A 26,723-nucleotide genomic window follows, 5' to 3' on the forward strand; every position below is an offset into this window, starting at 1 on the left:
TAAATATAAAAAGAAAAACATTTTAATGAAATATGATTTCTTGAGAGATTTGACCTAACTCATATCGATCCGTTAAATATGAAGCTAGAATCAGGGTGTGCTTAGCTTAGCTTAGCATAAAGACTGGAAGAAGGGGGGGAAGTTAGCCTGGCTACTGCCTACCAGCACTTCTAAGTTTTACTAGTAACAGATTGTATCTTGTTTGTTTAATCTTGACCTAAACAGAATGTAAACATGAAGTTGTCATGGGGAGTTAGGTGGAGTGACTTCCTGGAGTCTTGACTGGTTGCCTGGCAAGCTCATGGTGACGACAGGGCTAAGTGACTAAAAACTAAGATTAGCTTTGTTTATGCTAAAATGAGCTAATTACCTGCTGGCTCTACAGTTATCATCCAAACACGAGAGTGATATCTGTCTTCCCATCTAGCTCTTGGCAACATAGCAAATGAGTGCATTTTCCAAAATGCCAGACTTTTCCTTAAGATACCTCCCTCTACAATTTCTGCGTCCACTCCAGTAAAGTTGGGATGGATTGAAATGTATTTGCAAAAAATACATTTTAAAATTCAAAATTTAAAATCTGTGTTACCCCCACTGTTCATGCTGCGAACAATTTTCATAGGGATCAGATGAAAACTTTTCATAGTGAGGTCAGTGGATTATCCAACGTAACCAGGACACCAATCTCAGAGACCAATAACTCAAAAAATTGGGAAATAAAACCACAATTATCTGCATGACAAGTAACTTATAGAGCTTAGCGAGGACATGTTTTTTTTTAGTACTGACCTTTTTATTGTCAATATTGTGCAAGCTGAAGAATCTCAATGTATTAGTACACTAGATTCTTTTCATTTGCATGACTCATAATAGTGAAGTAGGTGCTCGTGTTCTCGTGTGTGTGTGTGTGTGTGTGTGTGTGTGTGTGTGTACTTTTGAGAGTTGAGCATGTGAGAAAAGACAGATGAAGAGAATCTGTGGAAGGGAGGAAAAGAGAGGCTGGTGTTGATAGTTGGAGAGGCGGGACGAGACGTGCCCTGCGCAACATTTCAGTAAAGCAGTTATGTAATCACAATCCAGGTGGGGCGTAAGAGCTGTACTCTAAAACCATGCCTACTGTAAAATACATAATCTATTATTGATCTGTCACATAGGCCCACATGGCCCACCTACTGCACATCATGATGTCTCTGCTAAAGCCCTGCAGATCTCTTGCTGCTCTCTGATATGTAGGCGAGCAGTGGCAACACTTCTGGATAGAAACACAGTCCATGCAAAGGTTTGAGTACCTGAAAACACTCTTTGGGAATAATCTGACTGTGGAAAGCGTTTTCCGCAGTCACAATTTGAGAAGGCGTTTTTTCCGATGCCCTTTCACAAATATAATACCTTGCGTAACTGGAGTCATTTTGAAGCTCGTGTTTTCAGCTATGCTTGACTTTGAATCAGCTTGTCACAAACCTGGAACAGACATTGTTTTTGACTGCTGACACATCACCTGCATCATTTATCATTTATAATTTATAATGGCCTAGAAAAACATTTTCACAGAGAATTACTCTTCCTCCTCCTTCTAGCGATTTTAGCGTTTTCTTTTCTCTTGTTTTTGCCACAGTATTTATCCTATCAAAAACCCACTTAAATATTAATCCAGTTGTCGCTTAAAAAGCTCTTTTGCAATCCGTAATTCAGTTATGTTTTACGTCATGGTGCTATTTAAAGTAGGCAGAGGTGCACAGTATTGTTCTCTGTTTGAGAAGACCGGTATAAACTCTCAATGATGAATAGCTTGTGACAGATTATGTGATTGAAGACTACATTGGGGTTCAAGGAACAACCTATGCTGTTCCATTCAGCCACTCAAGGCTATATGTGCTCTCTAATGGAATGGGCGGTAGCCAATGACTTCTGGTCATTCAGCAGGAGACTCGCTGTCATTATGTATTTGTATTAAATCTTAGGTCACAGGGTTTGTGAGCTGTCTATTTTAGTTTGAGTGTGGTTTGTTTGCATTCAGACACGGATTAGATTAAGCCACCTTTTTAAATTTTAAGACAGAGGCTCCTCTGGGCTGATCGTGGTCAAGGGCTTTTCTGTTTGCTTTGCGAGCTTTCACTTACGAATAATTATTAACCAAGAATTTGAAGAAAAGGTTATTTGCTGTCACTTTGAAAGGAAGCCCAGTGTAAACACTATTAGATCCCTCATGGGAATCGTACAAAAAATGTGCTTTTTGTAAAAGGCATTTGGCTCACAAAGTAAAGACTAGTAGACTTAGCCATTAGGCTTAATTTGACAGAGTCTAAAAGTCAGGCTGTAAGACAAGTCAATAATTCACAAGCGAAAACACAAACTCACTCTCTCTCACAAACACACACACACACACACACACACACACACACGCACAATGAGATCACTGACTCAAAGATGGAGATGGATTTTGAGAATACATTTGAGAAATTCATTGATTTAAGATGGCACATGTCAATCTGTTCCATAGTCTAGGAGAAGTGACAGGGAAGGTTGCCTAAACCTCAACTGACAACATCCATGAGAACAACAAAATAAGAGCGCTACACTTCAAATAATGTGGAAATGGAAGATGTGAAATCTTGGACATTCAAACCTATATCTAACCTGCTGTACATCTCAAAGGACCAGTGTGTAGGATTCAGTGGCATCGAGCGGTGTAATTGCTGATTACAAAGCCCTCGCCTCACCCTCTCATTAAACTCGGGTAGATATTATCTAAGATAACAAAAACACAAGGATTATTATTTTCAGGTGATTATACACTAATGATAACATACCTATGAATATTATATCACATTTCTACTAATAGAGACTACGCACTGAACCTGAACTGAACAAAGACTGTTTGCTATCATATTTGTGACATCTTTGTGAAAAGTACACTTACTATTGTAGATTATTTTTGGTATTGTACTGCAGTGACCAGTAATCTCTCTGTGCGGCCGTAAAGATGAATCTTTTAGCAATGAACTGATCATTCAGGATGTCTAAATGTGACAGATTTGGTGTTATTTAAGTTATTTAATATTCATAACAAACGCCTCATACACAACTAGTGTTTCTTTCCACAGTGATGCAGTGCCACAACCCCACAGCACTGAAGCGTTGCCTATCCTATCACGGGCCTACCTTTGCAGTAAATGACTATCTTATGGTCTATCTCCATCATGGGAAAAGTGAAACTGCTTCTCATTTCTCTCTCACGCTGCCTCAGTCCCTAGATTAGCATAATATATTCACCTACCTATCTCCAAGGCTTTGAGACTTCTAAAGATAAATTGAAGGGTAATTTTGAGTCATGTAGAGTGCTGTCCTAACCGCATTAGACCCTACTTTGCATGTTATTACTGACACTTAGATTCAATCAAACACTGACCGTTCACATCCACTTGGATGAGCGTGAACAGCACAAGAAAAGGTGACAGAAATGTGAAAACCTGTATCTGTTAATCACAGAGCTGTTAACACTGGTCTGTGTGTGTGTGTGTGTGTGTGTGTGTGTGTGTGTGTGTGTGTGTGTGTGTGTGTGTGTGTGTGTGTGTGTGTGTGTGTGTGTGTGTGTGTGTGTGTGTGTGTGTGTGTGTGTGTGAGAGAGAGGGTGAGACATGTCATTGGTTGCTATGTTGTTGGAGTGCCTCTCGTCCCCTTTCCCTGATCTTGATGATTGTAGCCTAAAGGAAGCCATCTGGGTTCTGTCAAATATTATTACTGTGCCACGCAAAGGCAGAGATGGCTTATGTACGGTGCTGTGTGACTGCGGGTCAAAGTGCTTGGGGGTGTGTGTGTGTGTGTGTGTGTGTGTGTGTGTGTGTGTGTGTGTGTGTGTGTAGGAGTGGATGGGTGGGTGGCAGGATAAGGGCTCTCTGCATGCTCGTGTGTGTGTCACTGTCGGGTATTTTATTGTCTGTGTATGTCTCTGAGAGTATGTGTTGCTGTTGAGATAGCATTATTATCTGTGTGTATATTCATACTAGTGCCAAAACAATTAGTCTTTTAATATCATTGTAAATTAAATATGTTCCAATTAATACATGTCTCCTGTGCAAGTGCATTTGCGTTATGCGTTTTGTGTGGAGTTTCAAAAGGCTGCAAAAGCAAAAACCACCTCTGTTATGTCTCAACATAACTAATAAATGTCAAAGACAAAAATTCTACCATTGAAAAATGTGACATATAAATATCAATAACATATAAATATGTAACAATATGAAATCAATGGTTTTTGTATTCATTAATACATTCACACTGAACAGTTCTATTTGCATTACTTATTCCATATGTCTAGTCATAATAAGTTAATATAAGGAGGGGTGCAATTAGCCATTATTTTTATCGTTGATTTTTTTATTTTATTTTATTTTTTGCGGGGGTTAAATGATAAAGAATTTAGTTTTAAAATATCATAATATCCCAAAAGCCCCTTGTGGTGTCTTCAAATTTCTGGTTTGGTCCAACCTAAAGCCAAAAGATATGTTACTTACAATAACATAAACAGAATAAGGCAACAAATATTTACATTTGAGAACCAGGGAATGTTCATTTTCTGTTTTGGCATTAAAATGATGTATATTTTTAATTCTCCATCTATTTTTCTGAATACTACACTGTTCTGGTAGCTGCACTGTGTATTGCCAAAGATTGCATAAACAGCACCATGGCCCAGGCTGATCTATACAACTGATCTGCAGTAATCTGCATAATTATCAGCCTCATGACTATTCGGCCTTCAACAACCTTATAGTGCCCTGTAGAGCTGAATGTTTTACACTCTCCATCAATTTATGCCAGTCTCTATTAGCTTGCCTCAGAGGCTGTAAATAATGTATGATCTCTCCGGTGTCAGTGCACTGCTGTGCCCCTGCAGCCGGAATTTATACTTCTGCTATCTTTTGGATGTTGATTTCTTTGATGTATTTCAGGGCAGTATGCATGTCTCTGTGGTTGTGTTATTGTCTGTCTTACAGTAGACATTCCTGCCGGGTTATATTTTTGTTTGTTGTCCAGGTCTGTTTGCTCCAACAGCTGAACTGTAAGAATTAGTTTAAGAATTAAAGCTTCTCTAATCAATGTTTTTTTTATTTTTAAAAATCCTATCACCCACCCCTAATTTAGATTAGAGATTAGAGAATATTTCCCCGGGATTTGGTTGGAACCAAAACGGATCTTTAATGAATGTTAAGAATGGCCTTAAATTCATAGAGTGGCTAGAAACAAACTCCAAATGCATTCTATTGTTGCTCCTTATCCTCCTAGATGAGTAAATGGAGTATGCTAAGACATTCACCATATCAACTTATATATATAATAGGTCATTGTTCTGTTTACCCGTCGTCTTAACGTGTTGCGCTGCCCCCAAGTGGCCAAAATCTCAACTAATGTTGAAGTGCAGTTTGATTCTTATCTGTTCCACAAAAATCATTACACAGAGATACAAGTACAAAATGAAAAGCCATTGACATTTTCCATTCCAAAAATATATTGCAACATTTTGTAGACCTAGAGATCATTTTCCTTTCTCACAAAGACATTATTATTGTGCTGTACTCATGGAGTGAACTTCATGTCCATGTGCTTGCAGGAAAGGCCAAAAAACAAAAAGGTGTTTGCACAGCAGACAAAGACGCAGCAATGATGACAAGAGCTAGCAAACAAAGGAAACCAGCCAAAAAGGAAATTGCCTGTTTACCTGAAATGTATGACTCCTTTGGTCTGAAGCCATAAATAACAAAATGAAATTATCTAACAGGACTACTGGAACAGGTACATTGGTACAGTGGCCCAGTAGCAGGCTCTCTGTGTCTCGCCTCTACTTGCTGCAGTTTCCCTGTGGAGGGAGTTCTGTTGTCACTTCCCACCTCTGATTTATTATCCAGACTCTTAGTTACAGAGGAGCCCAGCTCTGGGGAAGCTAGTGGCTGTAGTGATGGCTATTCCCCAAACCCCCGTGATGCTGCGGCCCAGCAAATGTGTGATGAATGGGGAAGCTATGTGTGTACATGCTAAGATCCAGACAGTGCCATTGCTACTGCTCTCCGCACTCTGGGTTTGTGTTTTCAGGGAGAATGTTCATTAGGATCCCTAAGGAGGTCAGGATTGTTGTTCTGATGCTTCAAATCAAAACAGGATACAGTAGAGCTGCATACTGAAGCCTAAAATAGATTAAAGTACGTGCTCAGAAAGAGTGCCGCTGCCCTAACAGTTTGGACATAATATACGTGAATTGATGACTTGAATACAGAGAGCAATGATTGAGATTGAAAGGCTGTGCTATTGATATCATCAAATCAGTATGGATATGATGGTATCATTAACTGTGTGACAAAACATGTGCCATGTTTTGGTTTTTCAAGGCCTGGTGTTTACTGCATTCATTGTTCATTTTGATCACATTTTCCATGTGCACTGTCCAGTTCACTGCACATTGTCAATTTGAACAGGAAGTGTTGGCGGGTGTTTTCTTGCAGGTTTTGATAAGACTATAACGGGTGTTAATACCACCAGTGCTGCAAAGAAGTAATAGGATGGCATATTCATTCACCTGTGCTTTTTGTTGGTTATGATACAGCTGCTGAGGTCACCTAAACTGCACATACTCTTAATCAGGTTGAGATCTGGTGACTGCAAAATTATTTTTTCATATTGACCATTCAGTTACCCCTTGTGACTTGTATGGAAACATCTGCATTTGTTATTGTTACTTGAAGACGAAAAGCAGTGCACCATTATTCAGGTTTTGATTAAATTTGTCAGCTGTCTATACGTGATCAGCAAAACAAATTATACTTTAGTAAAGAGCTGAAAGGGTCGGACGATTTATTAATTACAGAAAATTAATGTGCAGATATTTTGACAATCTACTAATTTAAAGTCATTCTCAAAAATCAGCTAGCCAGCTTCTCAAATGTAAGGATTTGATGCCTTCCTGTTTTACATCTTGGTAAATTGAAATCGTCATCAGAATAACTTGATAATGAAAATAGTTGTTGTTTGCAACCCTACTTGTGTGAATGTCTTTTGACAATATCTATCAGTCAGAAGTGGAAGATGTAAAGCACAAATGAGAACGAAACCCCCGTTGCTTTATATTGCTGTAAGAAAAGAAGTCAAGTTTCTTCTTTAATTCCAGTTCCATAATAGTGCAATTTACGCATGCTTTAGGCCAAGATAACCATTTAGGCCAAGGTACCATTAACATCTGCTACTGGCACAGTGTAATAGTGATACAGTTGAGGCAATTTAAGGTAACTAGGCAAAAAAGTCATGCATTGGATTCACCCAATTACACCAACCCTCCTGCTGGCTCTGCAGCACAGTCTCCGGTATCGGGCTCTTTTCAAGGCCAGCAGCTTCCTCTGGAACTGCTCACTAGCCATAATATACAACACTGGGTCCAAGCAGCTACTTACACTGCACATGGCCTCAAAGAACTCATAGGAGGCATACAGGACGTTGGTGTTAGATGGCGTGACCTGGTTATGGATCCTCATGAACACCAGGGTCATGATCATGACGTGGTACGGCACAAAGGAAACCACAAAGACAAGTATGGCAGCAGTGATGAGCCTCAGAGGCTTCCCTCCCGTCCGCTGGGCTCCTCTATGCCTTCTACCCCTTGGGAGACGCCTCAAAACACGAACTGTCATGATGTAAAAAGCCAGCATGCTGGTGAACGGTAGCAGGAAGCCTACTATTGTTCTGATAATGGTGATTGTCTTGATGTAGATAAAAGGGCCTTGGATGTGGTCCATGCACACAGTTACATTTTTTGGTCGCTCAATACCAAAAGTTACAAATAAGTCAGGAATGGAACTCAGGACCAACACGACCCATGTGCATAGTGAGCATAGCTTGGCTTTACCCACATCCCACCAGCGGAGAGAGCTTATAGGGTGCACTGTCCCGACATATCGATCAAAACTAATGAGAGTGAGGAAGTGGATGCTGCCGTATATGTTGATGTTGAACGAGATCTTCCTGAACTGGCAGAAGATCGCTATGTCTTTGAGGTACGGTCTCTGGAAGGTGAAGTAGAGGTTGAAAGGGACAGTGAGGACCCAGGCTGAGTCGCACAGAGCCAGGTTCAACAGGAAAATATTGCTGGTGCTCGAGGTTTTCCTGAAGCAGGTGTAGTTGATTAGAGCTGCTACGTTTCCCAGAATCCCCACAGGAAGGGCAAACATGAAGATAACCAGCAGGATGTAGCAATACCACTTGCCATTGTCAAACTGGCTGCAGAATACTGTTGACTGGTTCAGGAACTCCAGAAACACCTCTGGGATTTAAGGACAGGAGATGCAGTCAGTTTTGTAACTGTATTAGTAATATATTAATATGTGTTGAGAAATAAGAGTTGTCCATCTTTTTAGTACTGCACTTCCATAAAGTTGGAGGGCTTGTGAGAGACATATTGTACAACAGCCTAGTATCCTCAGGAATTACTTCCATATTTGATTCGGCAACTGTGCACTGTGCCCTGTATGTAGTGATGTGCAAAATATACTACAATCTTTCACTATCTATCCACCATAGTTGCTGTATGCAGATATTGCAGAAAGTGAATTTAAATACTTTGGTGTTAATCTGTGGCTCTGCATACTAGTCCAACATTTGTATTTGGAATGAAAAGAATGTTCAAAATCAATGCAGCAGAGACTGACACATCCTGACCTTTTAGTTCCTAGTATAGGTCAAGATGCAGAAACACAGATTCCTACACTTCCCATAATGCAGTTCAGTAGTGTCTTTTGTTCCACCCTCAATGACGGGTAAATGTATTACAGACATAATGTTTGTAACACACGCTTTCTGTTATAATGTCTCTTGAGTGATTTTCTCAGATCTGTCAAAGCTCCTCTTGAGCCACTGAAGACGTGATGCACAGTACTCCCTGTGACTAGTAAATTGGATAGTTAAAGCATATACCAATTAAGATCTGCCAGGTAAGTTGTCACAGATAATTAAACCAAATTGACTCATAGATACTTTTTAAACCTTCTGGCACTAAATTGATTATCTCATAAGCGACAGATTAAAACATGCATAATGAAATGATTGTTTATGAGCCAGTTCTAATACAACATAAAGGCTACTATTCTGTGTGCTTGACTTGATACACATTAATTCATGGTCTTGCTTATCTTTTTAATAAAACCCATGATCCATTTTCAGGAATTTAAGCTCTATGAAAGACTGGATTTTCTGTTCTATGTGCCATCCGTATTTCCAGTCAAGAGTTTAATCACTACCAGAAAAGTATAGGTTGTTATTTTATTGACTCTGCCGGTAAGCCCTGTTCTCAGAGAGTACTTCAAGTAAGATGTGTTCACCCACTCTCTCCCAGGGCCCTCTATATTTACAGTAGCTGTCTCCATAGTCTCTGGGTGTCACCAGCGTGTCCAGGAAGTGAGTGCGCGATTGTCTGCAGTGAACAATGATACCTAGGGACTGCTGATTTATTACCCCTACTATGTCAGCCTCTGTTTGCACTTAATCAGAGATAATACGTTCATTTTGTTCAGGTGAGCGAGCTTAACAACTTACACATTTCACCTAAATCATGTCACCCTTCCTAACCTTAACTTGTCAGTACCCACCAAAAGGGAAGTTTATGTTCAATTTTGTGATGATGAAGTTTAATGTGTGAAACACACAGGGTTTTTCTAATCACACAGCTACACAGCAAGTAATACTACAAAATAAAGGGTTTTATATAATGTAGACAATATGTAAAACAGACATTACTTACACAACAGTCACAGCAGGAGTAAAATGACTTCAATAAAAGTGTATTAGTCCATTATTGTATCATTAATTATTTGAATGTTTAATATATTTTGTGTAGAATATTGTAACAGTTTGGTCCTAAACCATGCTAAAATGTTTATAGAGGTAGAAAAAAAAGTATTTCAGGTTCAGATTGTACTTGCCTCCTTTAGTCATGTCAGACCTATTGCTGTTGAAGAACGGTGTCATGATGAATGGAGACGGGGATCACATCTCCACTCCTCCTCCTCCAGCAGCTGTGTGCTTCTCTGTCAGGTGCTGCACTGCCTTACCTGTGACACTGTGTGTGTGTGTGTGTGTGTGTGTGTGTGTGTGTGTGTGTGTGTGTGTGTGTGTGTGTGTGTGTGTGTGTGTGTGTGTGTGTGTGTGTGTGTGTGTGTGTGTGTGTGTGTGTGTGTGTGTGTGTGTGTGTTACAGTAAACAGAGGATTAAACAAAACTACTGTCAAAACATTTGAGATACATAATTGCTTATCCACGTGCGCTGCTGCAAGTGTTTATCTGACAGTCTCTGCTATGTTTGTGTTTCTGGCTCCAGGGCCTCTGTTATGTCCTGTGAGTGGATTACTCCTATAAATCTTCCCAGAAGTATTGCATACGATCTCATTATGAGACAGGGAAACCAACGCATAACTATAATGTGGAGTAGTTTGAATCCATTGACTGCCTGAGATAATGTGGACTGAGACTGAAACTGAAACTTTGTTGTGCACTTAAGAATTACTCTGAATTTGAACTAAATAATTTGCCAGTTAATTTGGTACACCTAGTTTGAACTACCACAGTATAATACAGCAGACCTGCAGTAAATCCTACCTTCATGAAGCTTATAAATATTCTGTTTTTGTGTGTTCTTCAGAGGCGTGGATTCAACTGTATGCACTATGGTGCCATTAAATTGTACTGCATTATAGAGAGAAGTGTTTTTCATCTAGCCTCATCTAGACTCTCATTGATATAAATGTGGTGAATGAATAGAAACACCTGTCAGTTTAATGTAATACAATTCAGCGGCACCACAAACTGCAGCTTCCAAAGTGACCATATAGTCGAATTAACACTCCTCTGCAATGAAACCTGAACATTACGTTTTATTTAGGTGTACCCAATAAACTGGGAACTGAGTGTATAAAATGCACTCAAACCCCAGTTTCTTCAGTTGAAATGCTTGTAGTATCACTTTTGTTTTGTCCTGCTTTGTCATGCCACATGTACATAAGCATTTACCCCAGTTAAGACTTAACTGTCAATAATTCTTTGTAAAGTTGAAAGCAGTCTGCTTATTCTAAACTATTGCGTGTAGACTAATCCCTGTATACTGAACTCTATTTGTTATCATTGTTCCTGTTCATTGATAAATTCATTGTTTTTTTGAAGGTATCGTGGAAGTCATTTAGTGTGGTCATTAGCTTTAACCAAAATGGCCAGTTGAGGCTATAGAGTTACAACATTGGAAATAATTTGCAAAACTAGATTTCCTTTTTTAACAAATGCAAATGATCTGGACAACTTGCACTTCAGCCACAGACATGGCATTCAAGGTAATTTAATACAAATGGACACAAGGACACAGTGATAGAGGGACCCTCATAACATAGGACAAGCCCTGCTTATAAAGAAAGATACAGCAGAAATCTTAAATTCTAGGGTAGTATTGGACTCCCCCCACCAAAAAAAATAAATTTAAATAAAAGTTGAGAACATTTTGTATAAAGGGTGTTTTATTGTGTTTACAAAAACTGCAATTCAAGAAGCACACATTATGATGGCTGTCAGGTGTCTGGTGTACATCCGTCCATTACCACTAGATGGAGACACAGCTGCATGTTTGAGTGAGGAGCAGTGGATATGATCTCATCCCAAACAGCATTATAAATAGCATTAAAGGAATAATACTGTAAATTAGTATACAAAATGTAATGGCATTATTTTGAGTTATACACCAGCTTGGTCAGTGCGAGTGTGCATTGTGAGTGTGTGAAAGTAAGAAAGACAGATAACAACTGTCTCCCTCTCTTCTCTGGGTTTTTTCTTTCTTTCTGTGCCTGTTTTTGTGTGTGTGGTTGCCTTGTCCATGTGTGGTGGTGTTGTTGTTGTTGTTGTCCTTCCCTGCTGGGCCGGGCCTAGCAGTAGACAGTGCTCATGAATCACCCCTTATCGGGGTCCTCTACTGTTGGGAGGTGCAGTGACTCAAACAGCTTGGCTGAATAGTCTTGAATCACCCCCTAGTTAAATCCTGCACATATAGGCTGCGAGAGAGCGGCCGTGCTCGCTGGCGCGGCATGCTGCTTTAAAAGTCAGATCTGCCGATACACACTGTGCTCCTACATCTAAGCCAGGGCTCATTGGCACTGGAGGCAATTAAGTTCACCCATGCAAAACAATTCAATTATGCATCTGTGATGAGCCCTGAAATACCACAGAGCAAGACTTATGGTGGGCCCTCACACTAGGTTACTTTGCTTTTGCAAAAGAAAAAAAACCCCAAATTCTGAGGTTGAGTGTTGTTATTAGGAGGATACTCAAGTTTATGTTCTCTTCTGTAAAGTTCACAAAAACTAAATAGCCAAAGTTTAAACTAACATTGCAGATCTGTTGTTTACTGAGATGTAAATTAAATTGTTTGCTAAATAAATTTGAAGCTAATTCAGGAGGTTAATTCATTATGACTGCTCTTAACTCAACAATGATCTTCATCTCCATAGGAATCTCAACATCTTTGTTTTTATGTGCACAGCAGAAAAAAACTAAAAGTGAGTAAGCTGAGGTTGAACAGCATGTAAAACTATCGGAGAATAAACCAGCCAGGCTGTAATGGGAAAATAAATGGAGCATTCTGCTTTGCTGTCTTTCTGGCTGTGTGTGTGTGTGTGTGGACACATACACAATGAGCTCTCCGAGGAGCTGTAACTCAAAGGGATGCTGACTGAGCTGGAGGAGAGAAAAACAAAGAGTTGTTCCTGGGAAGATGGCCGCTTCTGGCACCAGATCACAGCTTGTAGAGTCGAAGCAGAGGGAGAGCCTGGAAGTGTGTGTGTGAGCAATATGTAAAGTAGCGGAAATGGAGGTGTATCGCCAACATTACTCATAGAGGATTTCTCAATTAACAGTCAATTGGGTAACCTTGAAGCACTGGCATGGTTGGGGTTAACTGCATGAGGACGGTTTATGCCAGTGATATCGAGTATCTGCCACCGACCCCGTACATATTTTGACCCAAATGTTGATTAAAGCAACAGTCAGCACTGGCTAAAATTGCTGCTACAGTAGCGGCGGACAGATGGCAGATTTCTTACCGTTCCGTCAAGAGTCTTCCAGGCTCAGGTGAAATTATACTATCGGTTGCATTATGGGAAATATAGAATCCAGTGGTTTTGAAGCCTGACCAATAGAAAGGACTACAAATCAGGATATCTGAGCCTCTGTTGCTTAAGTATGTCATTCTTTTAATCTGTTTGTTGTGAGTCAACTAACCATATGAAAGGGCAATACAAAATCTATGGAGTACCCCTTTACTTAGCTTTTAATCATATTTGACCAGGTCTGAATGATGTCGGTAGTAACAGACACTCAAAATGTGCGACGTAGATTGCTTCTCAACCAAGCAGTGTGAGAGCGACTCTGACAGACAGTGTTGGTGCATTTCCATTATGCACACCTAATTGCATCACACATTATTTCTCAGACGTCTCAGTAACTTACACTACACTTTGTAATGCTTTTGCATCCCACTCTGATGAGAAGATGTATCATTAGCAGCCAAGATAAAAATTGGTCTGTTATTATATCTGTAGCTCGCCGCAGAGGAGCTAAAAGCACCAACTGTATTCTTTTTCAAAATACAACAAGCTAACAGGCGTATAATAAACCATGTTGTTGTTGAGTTTTGCTGAGTGCTGCCACCAGAGGACAAGCTCGTGTGATTGCATGTTCTGTGCAGAAGGCTGCATATCCGAATCCAATCTCATGCTCTGCCAGAGAGATATTTCTCCATAATTTGATTCCAAACCAGGACTATATAAAAAAAAAAAAAACACCACAGGTCACAAACGTTTGAATAATTTCTCTAATCATGCAGAACTCCCATCACGAAATACAAGTGAGCATTAATCCACTGACAGCATGTCCAACAGACACATGAAATGATGTGTATGCAGAACATTTTCTGTTGGGTTTAATGATGAAATAGTGACTGTTGATACTGGTCAGGAAAAGACAATTACTTCAAGGCTGTGGAAGTGACACCTCAAAGTGGTCTTTAATCTTAATTTCGTTCTCTAAAGGGCACGTGTCTGACAGGGTAGGACATTATTGATCTGTGTGACTCATTTGTTTACTTTCATCTCCATTTTCGTGGCCCATACATGTTCGCAGAGTTGACATGCTGTTTGAATCGCCACTGACAGCAGTGTCCTTGTCATGCTCCCTTTAGGTCGATACCTGCGCCTGAAAATGTTCCGCGAGGATCATGGCTCCTGGATGACCATGTTCTTCAGCACCATCCTCTTCCTCTTCATCTTCTCACACATCTACAACCTTTTCCTGCTGATGGCTGGGAGCATGAAGTAAGCCATTCAATCTCTCTCTCTCGCTCTATCACTACCCCTTTTTCCCTCATTCTGTGCTTCCCATTTGTTACAGCCACTGTGCGCTCCCCTTTGGCTGGCGTGATTGATCTAAACGTCTCGCCTGAACAGAGACTCGATGCCAGTCTGATTAATCAGCCCCGACGTTAAATCACAGGTAGGGGCAGACAAGGGGAGGGTGGTTAATCCTGAAAGATCACCTTCAGCACCCACACTTATTCTCCCATGATCTTGACTTATTTTTTGACACCTCTCTGGCCGGAAACCAGGACGTTTTTGCCATGTCTCGCTCAGTTTGTGCCTTGGTTTTCTGCTCCTGTTGCACCGCCTTACCTGCTGAGAAACCACTGTGCACAGCAGAGCTTGACACCCACACATCACGCCTGTGACAGGAATCCATTTATGCATTTGCAATGTGTCCATCTCGAGGAAGGAAAACATGCCCTTGAAGCCAGCCAGACACGAGGTCGCCACGAGGTGATTTACCATTTTGTTTGTTTGGGCTGTTAAAAAAAAAAAAAAAAACAAACAAACAGCCTGGCAGGTGTCTATTCAAGTACAAGCTGTCAAAAGGGAGGCCAGGGCAGTAATGGGATCTGTCCATATAATGCTGCTTTTCCATATTAACAACAAGCATCAACTATCCATAAGGTGCAGGCAGATGAAGGCTATTAGCTAGCAGGCAAGGTGTTGTGTTTTCCTATGGCCAGAGGGATGAGTTTGTATAATCAGCCCATCTGTCACTTCGGCCAGCGCAGTGACATCGGCATCCATCTTGTCCCGCTCTCTGGTCGGCCCGAGAAAAAGGCAGCGAGCGGCTGAGCAGAGAGAGGCAGGTCCGCTGAGACGATGAATGTTGCTTGCTCAGGGAAAAGTTACATTTGCAGTCGCACTGAGTGCATCTGTCACAAAGAGGATTCCTTTTTACTGCCTCTCATTTCAGCTTCGAAAATGTCGTGAAAAGGGGCCCTTTTTAGTCTTGTCAGTGCATGTTTTAACTGTCAGGATTGTTTCACTAGATGACATTTGGATAATACACAGGAAAAAATAATGAGTTACTCAGACATTTTGAGAGACGTGACATATAATTTATATCCATCTTACATGTGCAAGGGACACACTCTCTGCTCATATTAGCCACATCAGTTGTCCGGATATAAAAAAAAGTAGCATCCATAACAGCTCGTTCAACAATTAAACTGGCTGACACAACACCAAAGCTCATCCATAATTATTTGCTTCGAAATGCGTGTCGAGCAGTGGTGTCGGTTATTCTAGCATTGTAAAGCTCTCCTCAAAAAGACAGATGGTGCTGTTGTAAAGCGAGTGAACCCGGCGCTGCCAAGGCACCTGGTCGTTTTCTGCTCTCGTCCCGACCCCCTCCCTCTCTCCCTCCCTCCTGTCCCTCTTTCCTGCTTGTTTTCTTTCTGCTCCAGCAGTGTGTCCACCGAGGACCCGGTCCCTGCCAAAAACCATTAGTGTTCACATCTCTGTTCAAGACTGACATGTAAGAACAATGTTCACACTCTGCCAGGACACCCCTCAGAAGACGGGCTCCGGGGCTACGATAGCATGAATGCAGCAGAGTGAGCAAAAAGGTGATGGAGGCTGAGAGGGGGGGAGAGAAGTGCTCCAGCCCTGATGATGCAGTGAAACTTAAGGCTTTTGATCTATGTCCAAACCCTCTTAGCATCAACTCCTCCCCTCCACCCCCCCACCCACTACTCCAACCATTGCCTCCCCCCCGCACGCAGCAAGACTGTTGTAGTTTTCTCTTTTGCCACAGCACAAAGGAAAAGTAAAATATCCTTTTGTGGCTGCAGCTGCCCCTCTGTGGGAATGAATGGTGTTTTTCCTTTTCATTTGTACTGAAAGAACAAGCCACTGTGAGGTATCATTACTGCCAAGGGTTTTTAAAGGGTAGGTATTTTGGCATGGGTTAGCTGGCTTTGACATCTAGCCATGATGGTGCACTGCAGGGGATGCTCTTCCGGTGGCTAGACAGGGCGTCCCGCACACACCAACCACATATTGTTCGCGTCTCGCACCTCGCTCAAGTTATCTGGGACATTTATGTGTATGTGGAAGTGTGTGTGTGTGTGTGTGTGTGTGTATATGAGCTTATGTTTGGTGAGGTAGGAAGTGGTGGGGGGGTTGTTGGCGTCTGTCTCCCTGCTGTCTCCCTGACCTGATGCTGTGCGCTGCCCGTGCCCTTCCCTCATTAATATGCTTTAATTTTCTTTGACCTTTCAGCCGGTCTTGAGCTTGATTTAATTAAAACTAGTCATACATCCACGAGGAAAGAAGATAAACTGCACCATCAGGCCAGTAAACAATCACAGATAAGAGATTGTATATCATATTGGATGACAAGTATTTTATTCAAAATTAGTCACATAAAATAGATTCATCAAAGCCATTACGACTCAACCCAAAGAGATTTCCAGACTGTGTAATCTTACACGTGTCCCACAGTGATAGCCAGTATTTAAACAGGTCTAAAGCTATCAACCTGTTACCTGGTTTACATCACATCAGGAAAAAAAACAAGCCTGTCCATCGTAGCTCCCTGGGAGCTGTAATCCACACTTGTTACCAAACCCTCACATCTGGGCTATTTGCATTTTAATGTAACTGTCAGATGAGGAGGGGGCTGTTTGTTTGAAACCAGGGGAGTGTGACCGCCCAGGGAGTTTGACCGACTTCATGAATGTTCTAGCACGCCGCACAATCCCATTCCGCCATCTTACGGCGCCATTACCAGCTGAATCAGCCCCTAATTAGATGGTGTTATTTAATTAAGACGGCCCAATGCGTGGCGTACACATTAATCATGGCTAATTTAGAGAGAGGGGGTGGTGAATATGTGAAGGTGGAGGGGAGAGGGTAGGGGAGGGAGTGTGTGGGGATCTAATAGGGAGTTGTAATGGGACAGGGAGTGTAAAATTACTTCCATACTTCTTCTCTTTGTTGCTCAGTAAAAGAATAGATTTCAGGATAGGGGCGGAAAAGCTGAGCAATGGAAGAGTGAAGCAAGGGATGGAAGGGAGGGGTGCAGTTGGTGGATATCTTTGGTGAGAAGCAGGGAGGGATGGATGTGGCATTTTGACTACAACAATACCCTGAGTGGGAATAGACTCCATCATATGAGGGTATTTGTCTTTGTTTACCATGATCCTTTGTGCTGCGTGCATGCTAGTCCCCCTCGTCTGTCAGTGTGCTTGTCTGGCACTAAGCTGGGGTAATACCATGGACAAGTGGATTTAGAAGGCTGAATAAATAGCATGTTGTGGTATGTAGATGCCTCCTGTTGCATGCAGCCACACGTGGGACTTGCTGCTGCCAACATACAGCAGCATATTTGTAACAATAGGATCTATGATTTGGCCTTTACTTAATGCTGAAAATTATAACTAACAAACTGTCTCGGTTTGAGATAAACAGTAGATATACTGTAGGCAGAACATTACCCATTACTTGGCTAGTAAATGACCCATTTCTTAGTAATTAGTTACAGTAATGTGATTATTTTTTCAGTAATGAGTAGCATATGGTATTACTTACCCCTAAAACTTGAAATTCGGCAATTAGATTACAGTGACTAACCCCAATAAGGCTCAGTTACTTACAATTACAAAATAACTTCGGAATCACCTACTTTAAACATCGGAATATCGATGTTTAAATTGGGTGATTTTCAGTTTCGTCTGAACATAATATTTGGGACAACACCAAAATACACCGTCAGAAACACTTTTACTACTGAGACATGATAAAGAAACCTTTTAGTAAACAGCAGTAAATATCTTGCAGTTTAGATTAATTGATCTATCTTAACCTTCCTCACTCTGCCTCTCTCATACTTCAACACACCCACATCTACTTCCTAAGCATATCTCCTGCTGTCTTTCACACTCCTACACACGGACATTACGTTGGTATCTCAGAAATGACTCATTACGTATTGAATGGATATTTAGTTAGTATAAAGTCATTTTCTTTCTCTCTCTCTCTCTCTCTCTCTCTCTCTCTGTCTCAGAATGTGTTTGAAACTGAGACTGTGAGCTGTATGAAGCAGTGAAGTCATTTCCCTCTCTCATTATATTAGCCTGCTGTTTTCTGGGACAGAGGGGAGGAGCGTCAGTGGTAGCTGCAGCCCTCCAAATAAGTCTCTGTCACATAAAGAGAAACAGCCAGTAAATAATAAACATCATAACCTTGACGGCGATGTGTGCCCACTGGGAATATAAAATATATATAATAATAGTAGTAGATGGAAGGCGGGGAGGGGTATTATAACAGGACAGACGGAGTGTTCCTGTATGTGTGCATGTTCGTGCCCCACAGCCACACTTAATGTTTATATCTGATAATATTTCAGTTACATTTTGCACGTTGTGCTCCATTGTTGCGTTAACTGAAAGAAAAAACCAAATCATAAAGCATGTTCTGACATTTCTAAATCCCACACACAGTCCAGGAGTTATTTAAGGCAACCAATCGAAAAAGAAACTTTTCTAAATAAAATTCAAATAAAATGTTTATGTTTTAGGGAGAAATTAGTTTTAACAGTCATGTTTTTTTTTATCATTATGTGTCTGTTTTTATGTGTACTGCACATCACTGCTGTCCAGTGGAAACCATGTGTCATGATTAAAAACATAATATTTTGGTTATTTTGACTTGTCCTGCAAATATGACTATGATATGATTTGATTTTAGTATGGGGATTCTCATTTTTGCACCACAAATTTAATTTCCACTGAAAAAACTATTAAAATTATGATAATTTGACATTTGTTGGGGTCTTTACCAAACAAAGATGTTTTCCTCAAATCTGGAGAATAAGATTTGTAGGCCAGGGCACTTCTTCAGAACTAAAGTACTTTATTATAATCCTGTTTTGTCACACATTTTACCTTTATCAAAAAATTGGACTGAGAATGAACTCACTTTGGTTTCCGACTACGTGGACTGCATACCTCAAATTGCATCTGCAAACGTGGCAGACAAACAGCGCAAAAGTAAGTATATTCCTGACTCTTGTCTGTTGGTAGAAAAGGAGGAAATGGCGTTACTGTAGAGTGGAAAGGTCCACAACCACAGTTGTTGCCTAACTAATCAAACCTAATCACCATGAAGGACTTGTTGGGGATACTAGTGTGTATGTAAATGGCCTCAATGTTAAGGTGCACCTGGTTTTGGGTCCTTCTGTTCCAATGGAAAGCTGATGGAGTGAATGGAGGGCCTGATACAATGCTGTACGAGATATTGCCCGATGGTATTCACTCTTACTCCTAAGCCAGAAGAATGATAAGGAATAAAAGGACTCAATCTCCAGCCAGTTTAATACAATGCATGGGCCGATTCTGTGCCGAGTGATGAATTGAGATTGAAGTTTTAAGTTGCCTTGGGAGATTGTATAGTGATAGTGAAGAGAGTGTGTATTGACAGCTTTATGCTCCCTGGTAACTACTTCTGTTCAGCATTGTATACTGTAAATACAACGTTAGGCACTGTAGTGCACAGCGAGGAGGCAGGCAATGCATTTCAATGTGGAGCCAGCCAAGGTCGCAATTTAATGTTCTGAATGAGTCCTTCCTTAAGAGGTCACTCAGTTGCCACAGTCACTAAATCACTGGCAGTCTGACACAGATAACAAGTTTATAAAACCAGGCATGAAGGCATATACGTCCAACTGGACTGAAAAAAAATTAATGGAAATCAGGGTTTGTGATGACTCAGAGTAGTGAAAGCTCTCTCAGCATGCTGTTTATAACCTTAATTATCAGGGTTCCTGTGGGTCTTGAAAATCCCTGAGTTGGGACTTTAATAAAAATAATTAAACCATAAACTTTTTCCCTTTTTAATTTGATTAATATATGAAGTTGTGGAAAATGCTTGGTTTATAGTCAAGTGTGGCATTGTAAAATTGTTTTGGCACCATACTACAGTGTGGGTTGTTGATAAAATTAGCTTTTAAAAGTTTAGATGTTACAAGGCCACTCCATCTTTCCAGGGCTGCACAGTTAATCACAATATCATTGAAATCGCAATAGTGACAAGTGCAATATGTAAATTGTAGAAGCTGCAGTTTGTTTGATAAAGGTAAAATGTGTGAAAAATAATATAGTACTGTAGTGCTGCAGAGATGGCCTGGCATACAAATCTTTTCCTCCAGAAGTAAGAACAAGTTTGTTTGGTGCAGACCCCGAAAAATTTCACATAATCTTATTATATTTTTCTCTGAAAATTTGTGCTGCAAAAATGATTCCCACAATAATTCCGAATCGTATTGAAATCACAATAGCTATCACAATAATTGCAATATGAGGTTTTTACCATATCCTGCAGTCCTACATTTTTCACGGTGAAACTGCATAGTTTCATTCATTTTTTTAAATTACATTTATCTAATGCTGGGTGATTATGGCTGTAATTAATAGTCAAATACTGAATGATGTTTCTGATATCCTGATATGGCAAATGTATGCAAAACCACATACCAAATAATCAAATTGATGTTCAATGCAATGAATTATGTGTCGTTGCCATGCGTTACCTGCATAATCCTCCTGAATAATTAATTCTATTGTAAAATGAGAACATGACATGATCATATCTTTAGTCCTGAATCAATTAGTTGATATAATAGACAGGACATTTATCTCAAACAATTTTGATAGCCATTTAAGCTTCTGATAAAGTAAAAATGCCAAACATTTGCTGGATTCAGCTTCCCAAGTATGAGCATTTGCATCTGTAATAATATAATGGGTACTTTTCACTTTTTCCTTATCGATTAATGGATAAATAAAAAAACTTCATCTGCAGATTAATCCATAATAATAAAAGGTTTAGTTACAGCCCTGTCTATGTTTAGGTTTTGGACTTCAGGCCAGTCAAAGTTATTTTAGGAAATCAGCTTCAGGATTGGGAAAACTGTAATTATAATATTTATTATTTTTCCCATTTTCTGCTAAATCGACAAATTCATCAGTTCTGCAAAACAAACCTATAAGTTGATCGATTTTATATCGAAAAGGAGTGAATAAGGGAATATAGATGGGAAAATAATGATGTATGATAATTATAACGAGCACTATAAAGCCATCAGAAACTCATCAGCTTAATCAAAATCAGTTACGTAGGAGTAGCCGTGCAATCTCAAAAACATCACAATGGCTTCTTATCACCAAAGGTGTCGCTGAAATCAAAAGCAATGATCTTGCAGATGACCACTTTATTACAACAGTTGAAATGGCCTTTCACTGGTTTATGTCAAACAGGGGTAACGTCCAAACTCCCAACTACTACTACTCCGTACCGTCTGTAGCGCAAAATTGTACTTTGTTGTATATAATGGAACAAGACTTTGAAAGGCATTGAAATGTCCTTGAATATTATGTCTGAACAAATGTGGGAAACCTGATAACATTCCACAGAGGGTCAAAGCTGGCTGAGCCGGCCGTGCTGGCACTGACACTGCCACTGGCTCTGCGATTAAGCCACGGGAGCCATTTTGGGGCTGATTATTCATGGTGCTACTGTACTGATGTTCCACTACACTGAATTCTCTCATTAGGTCATCCGGCTCTAAAGGCCATTAAATTTTCAGTCAGCATGAATAAGTCAGAGAGTTCTGCCTCTGATCACGCAGTGCGAAGAGTCCCCAAACTCATCATAGGTGCTCTGCAAAAAAAGAAGGAGAAAAAAAATCCTCTCTTTCAGCACAGGGGTAACATTTGCTCAATTAAATATGTGAGAAGGGCAGGGGTTGGCGGCAGGGTAGTGTTTTTAGATTTAAAGCCTAGCATGTGGTGCCAGACAGCATTTCCAGAAGTATCGATCAGAGTTTTGCTGCGGGTAAATGACTCCCAATGGGATCTCCTTGGTAACTGGAGCAGTGCCAAACCACTGAATGTCTAACTGACTTAATGCAGATATAAATCGTCATTCCAATCAAGGCCGTTTTATTTGCGGGCTTGAGCGAGGCAATACGTCACCTGCGGTACTGCGCGTTTTCGTCAATAAAATCTTGTTAAATCCTAAATGCATTTTATCTTTTATATATATATATATATAATATTTTGACTTATTATGCAACCCTAGTATATCTGAAATACATACACACGTATACGCACATACACACCAGCAAGGTTGTAGGCCAGATTTTCCAGAGCCCTCTGTACAATAGAAAACATTTTTATTGGTGTTTGCTGGCGGCCAGAAAATGACCAGGGGAAAACAAAGACGAATGGAGCCATTGACTTCAAATACGACCCCTTGAAAGCACAGCCAGTGCCCTATCTATCGCCATCTATTATATTCATGAGTGTGACCTGTGGGGGGTGAGTCGGGGCTTGGGGGGGAGGTGATGGGCGCCCACCTGCTCCACTCAGCGTCTAAGACACTGGCTGCCAGGAGATCAAACAGGCCTCCTCGCTCCCCTCTGTTCTCCTTCTCTCTCCCCGGCACAAGTCCCATATAGGAGGCGACTGACCCACTTTCCCTCCCTGTGCTATTACCTGTAGAAAATAGAGTGATGTGGTGTGATGTGGTGTGTGTGTGTGTGTCCGTGTGTGTCCGTGTGTGTCCGTGTGTGTGTGTGTGTGTGTGTGTGTGTGTGTGTGTGTGTGTGTGTATGTGTATGTGTTGGGTGGGTGAGTGAGTGAGTGAGTTTGCGGGGCTGAACAAAAGCTTCTTACTGTACAGAGATGAAGGCGTAAGTAGGACTCCAAAGAAAGCATGTAATTTCTTATCAGATACTATTGCATGCAAGATTGTTTCTCTAATGGCGTGTCAGGGCCTAGTATATATTTTGCTTCTGTGCTGCCGCAGTTAATGTTAACGGAGCTTGCTCAGATCCAGTGCATTAACTGGAGGGATCTCATTGGGATGGCAGTGTTGATTTGAAATCAACTAGACACGAGACAAATTTACCAAACATGTGGATAATTTGCCAAACACTACAGGACCAGATGAAAGCGGCGATACTAAATTCCATTGCACTGGTGTAAATTGTTTACAATTCTCAGGGCTTTATGCAAGGTAGAGCCGTCGCTCATTGTTTTCACAGGATTAAATTGATATTGATCGACTCTGACAACTAGCATCATGATACTTAGCGTCAGTGATCATTTTCTCTTTCGCCCTGCACTGACTCTCTCCCTCCGTTGGCCCTTTTTGTCAGTCGTCTTGCCACCTTCCTTTTCCGCCTGCCTTTATTACCCTCATAACATATACTACATTTTTTATGTCCTTTAAACTCTCGGTCTTCTTTCCTTGCAGGCCTCACATGGTGACAGAGTACATGGGCATCAGGAATGAGAGCTTAATGAAGATTGCTGCAGTGGGGACGTGGATGGGAGACTTTGTCACGGCTTGGATGGTGAGATTCCAGCTCTTAGGAATCCTAAACATTAGATAAGTTTGGAATTTATGAAAGGAAAGATTTAATTTTGCATCACTGCGGTCAGGAATTAAAATTTTTTCAATCCTGCATTATTAAAATAATCTTTTTAGCCATGCAAGGTTTGCTGACATTCATGATCCCCAGAAGATGAATGATTTTATCATACAATGCCAACAGGTCAAAATCTTACTGGTGGTAACAGCAAACGTGGTTTAACACTACAGGTCACAGAATTCTGGGGCCAACAAAACAAACTATCGTCATTTTTAATGAAGAAGTTGGGCAATAATTGGTTTTCTCCAGCATTATTTTTTCCATTATTCTGTGAGCAAGAGATCTGATTTTATACAGCACACAGCATGAGTGCTCAGTGAAACTGAAAGGAGCTGGTAACCTGGCTCAGAAGTGGGTGTACAGCCTGTCGCCTGCAGCTCTTCATCTTACTCTCTTCAGCTCACTGTGGTTATTCCTTCTTGTTCCATTACTTCGTGCAATGTTTCGAGCTGATCCGATGTTGAAAAATGCAAAAAAATGACTGTTGTCTTGTTTTCTTGACCCATTTTTAATGAAAGATAGCAGTCAGTGCTAATCTCACTGACAAACACGTTGCATTTCCTACTTCAAAATAAAAGTTAATTTGTGTTCGCCAGCTAAATGCTTTTAATGTGAAGTTCGTAACACTGCAAATACATAAATATTGCAATACTTTCTTTACATTTTTTTTATTGAGATTTTCAACAAAATCTCCATTATTGTTATAAAATATATTGTGTATATAAATATAAACCCAGTGAAAAAACTAAACAATGATAGTGATCACACTAAAGTGAGACAACCCTACACCCCTGTCCCACATTCCCCACCCCCTTGTTTCATTTTGCAATACTTTCATCAGGGGGCCATAGGCTCAATCACCATTGTTACCTAATTTGGCAATGGATAGTGAATTAACAGATATTTATATAAATGAAATATTGGCAAAATTATGATTTAAAACAGCAAATATATGATAAAAGACAGATATCCAGACCCAACATTCATTGCAAAGTTTGAGTCTGACCTTTTCTAAAACTTCCAATATATCTAATTTGATGCTTAATGATAAGGAAGCTGCCTGAATAGGAAAATAAACACGGATGCCTCACATCAACCAAAGCCAGATTTTCAAGGCAATGAAGTCCAATTTTGCTTTATTGTCTATGCATAGAATATAACCCTCACGCGACCCACGCTGCAGTCATACAACCATTTTGAGTGGTCTGATGAGATGATGTTCACATGTCATGAACATGGAAATCGTTCCCATGACTTGACATCGATCCATCACACAGGATGCGATTGTGGCATTATGCTGATTAAAGTTAAGCCAAGTCTAACGATGCAGGGCCAAGTCTGAGAGGATAAATTAGAGTTATCCTTTCAGGGCCAAAGATCAGTGGGTGGACCCTTTCAAATTAATTAATTAGTAACAGTGACAGTCCTCTGGCATCATCTGCTCAGGCCAAACTGCAAATTCTTTGGCCTATCGGTCGTTAACATACAGAAATAGAATCAATGGGTTTCTTTTCTTCTATGTCATAAACATTACATTCTTGTGGGGCCTCAAGCATGGCTACTTTTAGCCAGGTTTTCAGATTTCAAGTCTTAATTTATGTATATTAAAATCATATAGAAGATGCATGGTATAGCCATTCCTCACACACTTATCTAATTCCTAGGTCAGATGGATTCTCTAAACCGTTATAAGGCACACACTGAAAGCCCTCTGTGCAGATCCAGTTCATTCTGCTACTAAATCCTTAGAGTAACATGCAGTTTGATCTAAGAAGGGTCAGAGGAAACAATGAATGCACAGGGAGGGACAGAGTACGCTGGAGGAGAAACCTACCTCTGTTCATTTGTCAACATAAAGTGAGAAGGAGAGCTCCAGCGGGAGTGGGCTACCTGTGGTGGGAGGAGTGGGGCTCTGACACCGGCATGCACACAGCTGAGACAACTTGACAAGCTCCCTCACCGGTCACATTAGTATTCTACAGTACATACTGCAGAGAAAGAGAGCTGGTGGAAGGAGAGACGGTAGGGGAAGGAGGAGGGGAGGTAAGGAGTAAGAAACAGAGGTGAAGGGGAAAGGGAAATGTAGAAGTGTGGTTCGGAAGGGAGACGGGGGAAGTGGCGAGTGAGAAGGTGAATCGGGGAGAACAGAGATGTGCGTGTGAAAGTTAGACCAAGGCAAAGTGCTGATACCAGAAATTACTGGCAAGTTTTTTGTTTTTTTACATTCAATTAATTCAACAAGGCACTTTGAAGATGACCTCTGTGTCTCCACTACAGAGCAGATTTACAGTGCATCTTCACTCGATGAATGAACAGGAAGTGTCTGTTTTTGCAATGCTGCAAAGTCAGAAACAACTTGCAGACTGTCCGATTCAAATCCTTTTTGTAAAAGCTACAGTATCTGCAGTGAGGCACTTTATTGACAAATTGACCTTGCCTCTGCAGCGGCTCCACACAAAGCATATAGTGGGGATTTTTATACTCGCGCAATAAACTGCTCTGGTACAACTGCAGCCATGTAAGAAAATCTGTCTTTGACACTGTGAAAACATTATCACCAAGTCTAGGCAGTGGAAAGACGGGTACAGCCATTACATTAATAATGAAACAAGCCAATATTTATTAAAGGTAACCACACACTCAACAGTATTTAATCACAAAAGAACTGTTGTTCAGTTAGAATTAATTCATATTTAAATTTAACGTTTCGAGATGTAACTTTAAAATGTTTTTAAAGCCAGCCGGCCAACCCCAGCTTAGCTAGCTGGCTAGCTGGATGGCCCTGCCTTGCTTCACTCTTGGCTAGCAGAAAGCAATCGTTTGTTTTGTACCATTATTAAATAAAAATTAACT

At 40.6% G+C, this 26,723-nt stretch overlaps 2 protein-coding genes across 5 annotated transcripts in view; one reads left to right on the plus strand and one right to left on the minus strand.

Moving 5' to 3' along the window:
- tmem117 (transmembrane protein 117) overlaps positions 1-26,723 on the plus strand; it is a 43,666-nt gene that overhangs the window by 6,157 nt on the left and 10,786 nt on the right. For all 4 annotated transcript variants that reach the window (XM_051382409.1, XM_051382412.1, XM_051382410.1 and 1 more), the window contains exons 3-4: positions 14,248-14,380; positions 23,693-23,792. In XM_051382409.1, coding sequence (XP_051238369.1) covers positions 14,248-14,380; positions 23,693-23,792 — 233 coding nt within the window. The remainder of the gene's footprint in view (positions 1-14,247; positions 14,381-23,692; positions 23,793-26,723) is intronic.
- On the minus strand, positions 7,109-10,057 carry LOC127353292 (P2Y purinoceptor 1-like). The gene is made up of 2 exons (XM_051382420.1): positions 9,960-10,057; positions 7,109-8,305 (listed from the first exon to the last, which is right to left on the minus strand). Exons 1-2 carry the CDS (start codon positions 10,003-10,005, stop codon positions 7,305-7,307), a joined length of 1,047 nt encoding a protein of 348 aa, XP_051238380.1. The 5' UTR covers positions 10,006-10,057; the 3' UTR covers positions 7,109-7,304.

Source organism: Dicentrarchus labrax, unplaced genomic scaffold (genome assembly GCF_905237075.1).
Source record: "Dicentrarchus labrax unplaced genomic scaffold, dlabrax2021, whole genome shotgun sequence".
Lineage (NCBI taxonomy): Eukaryota > Metazoa > Chordata > Actinopteri > Moronidae > Dicentrarchus > Dicentrarchus labrax.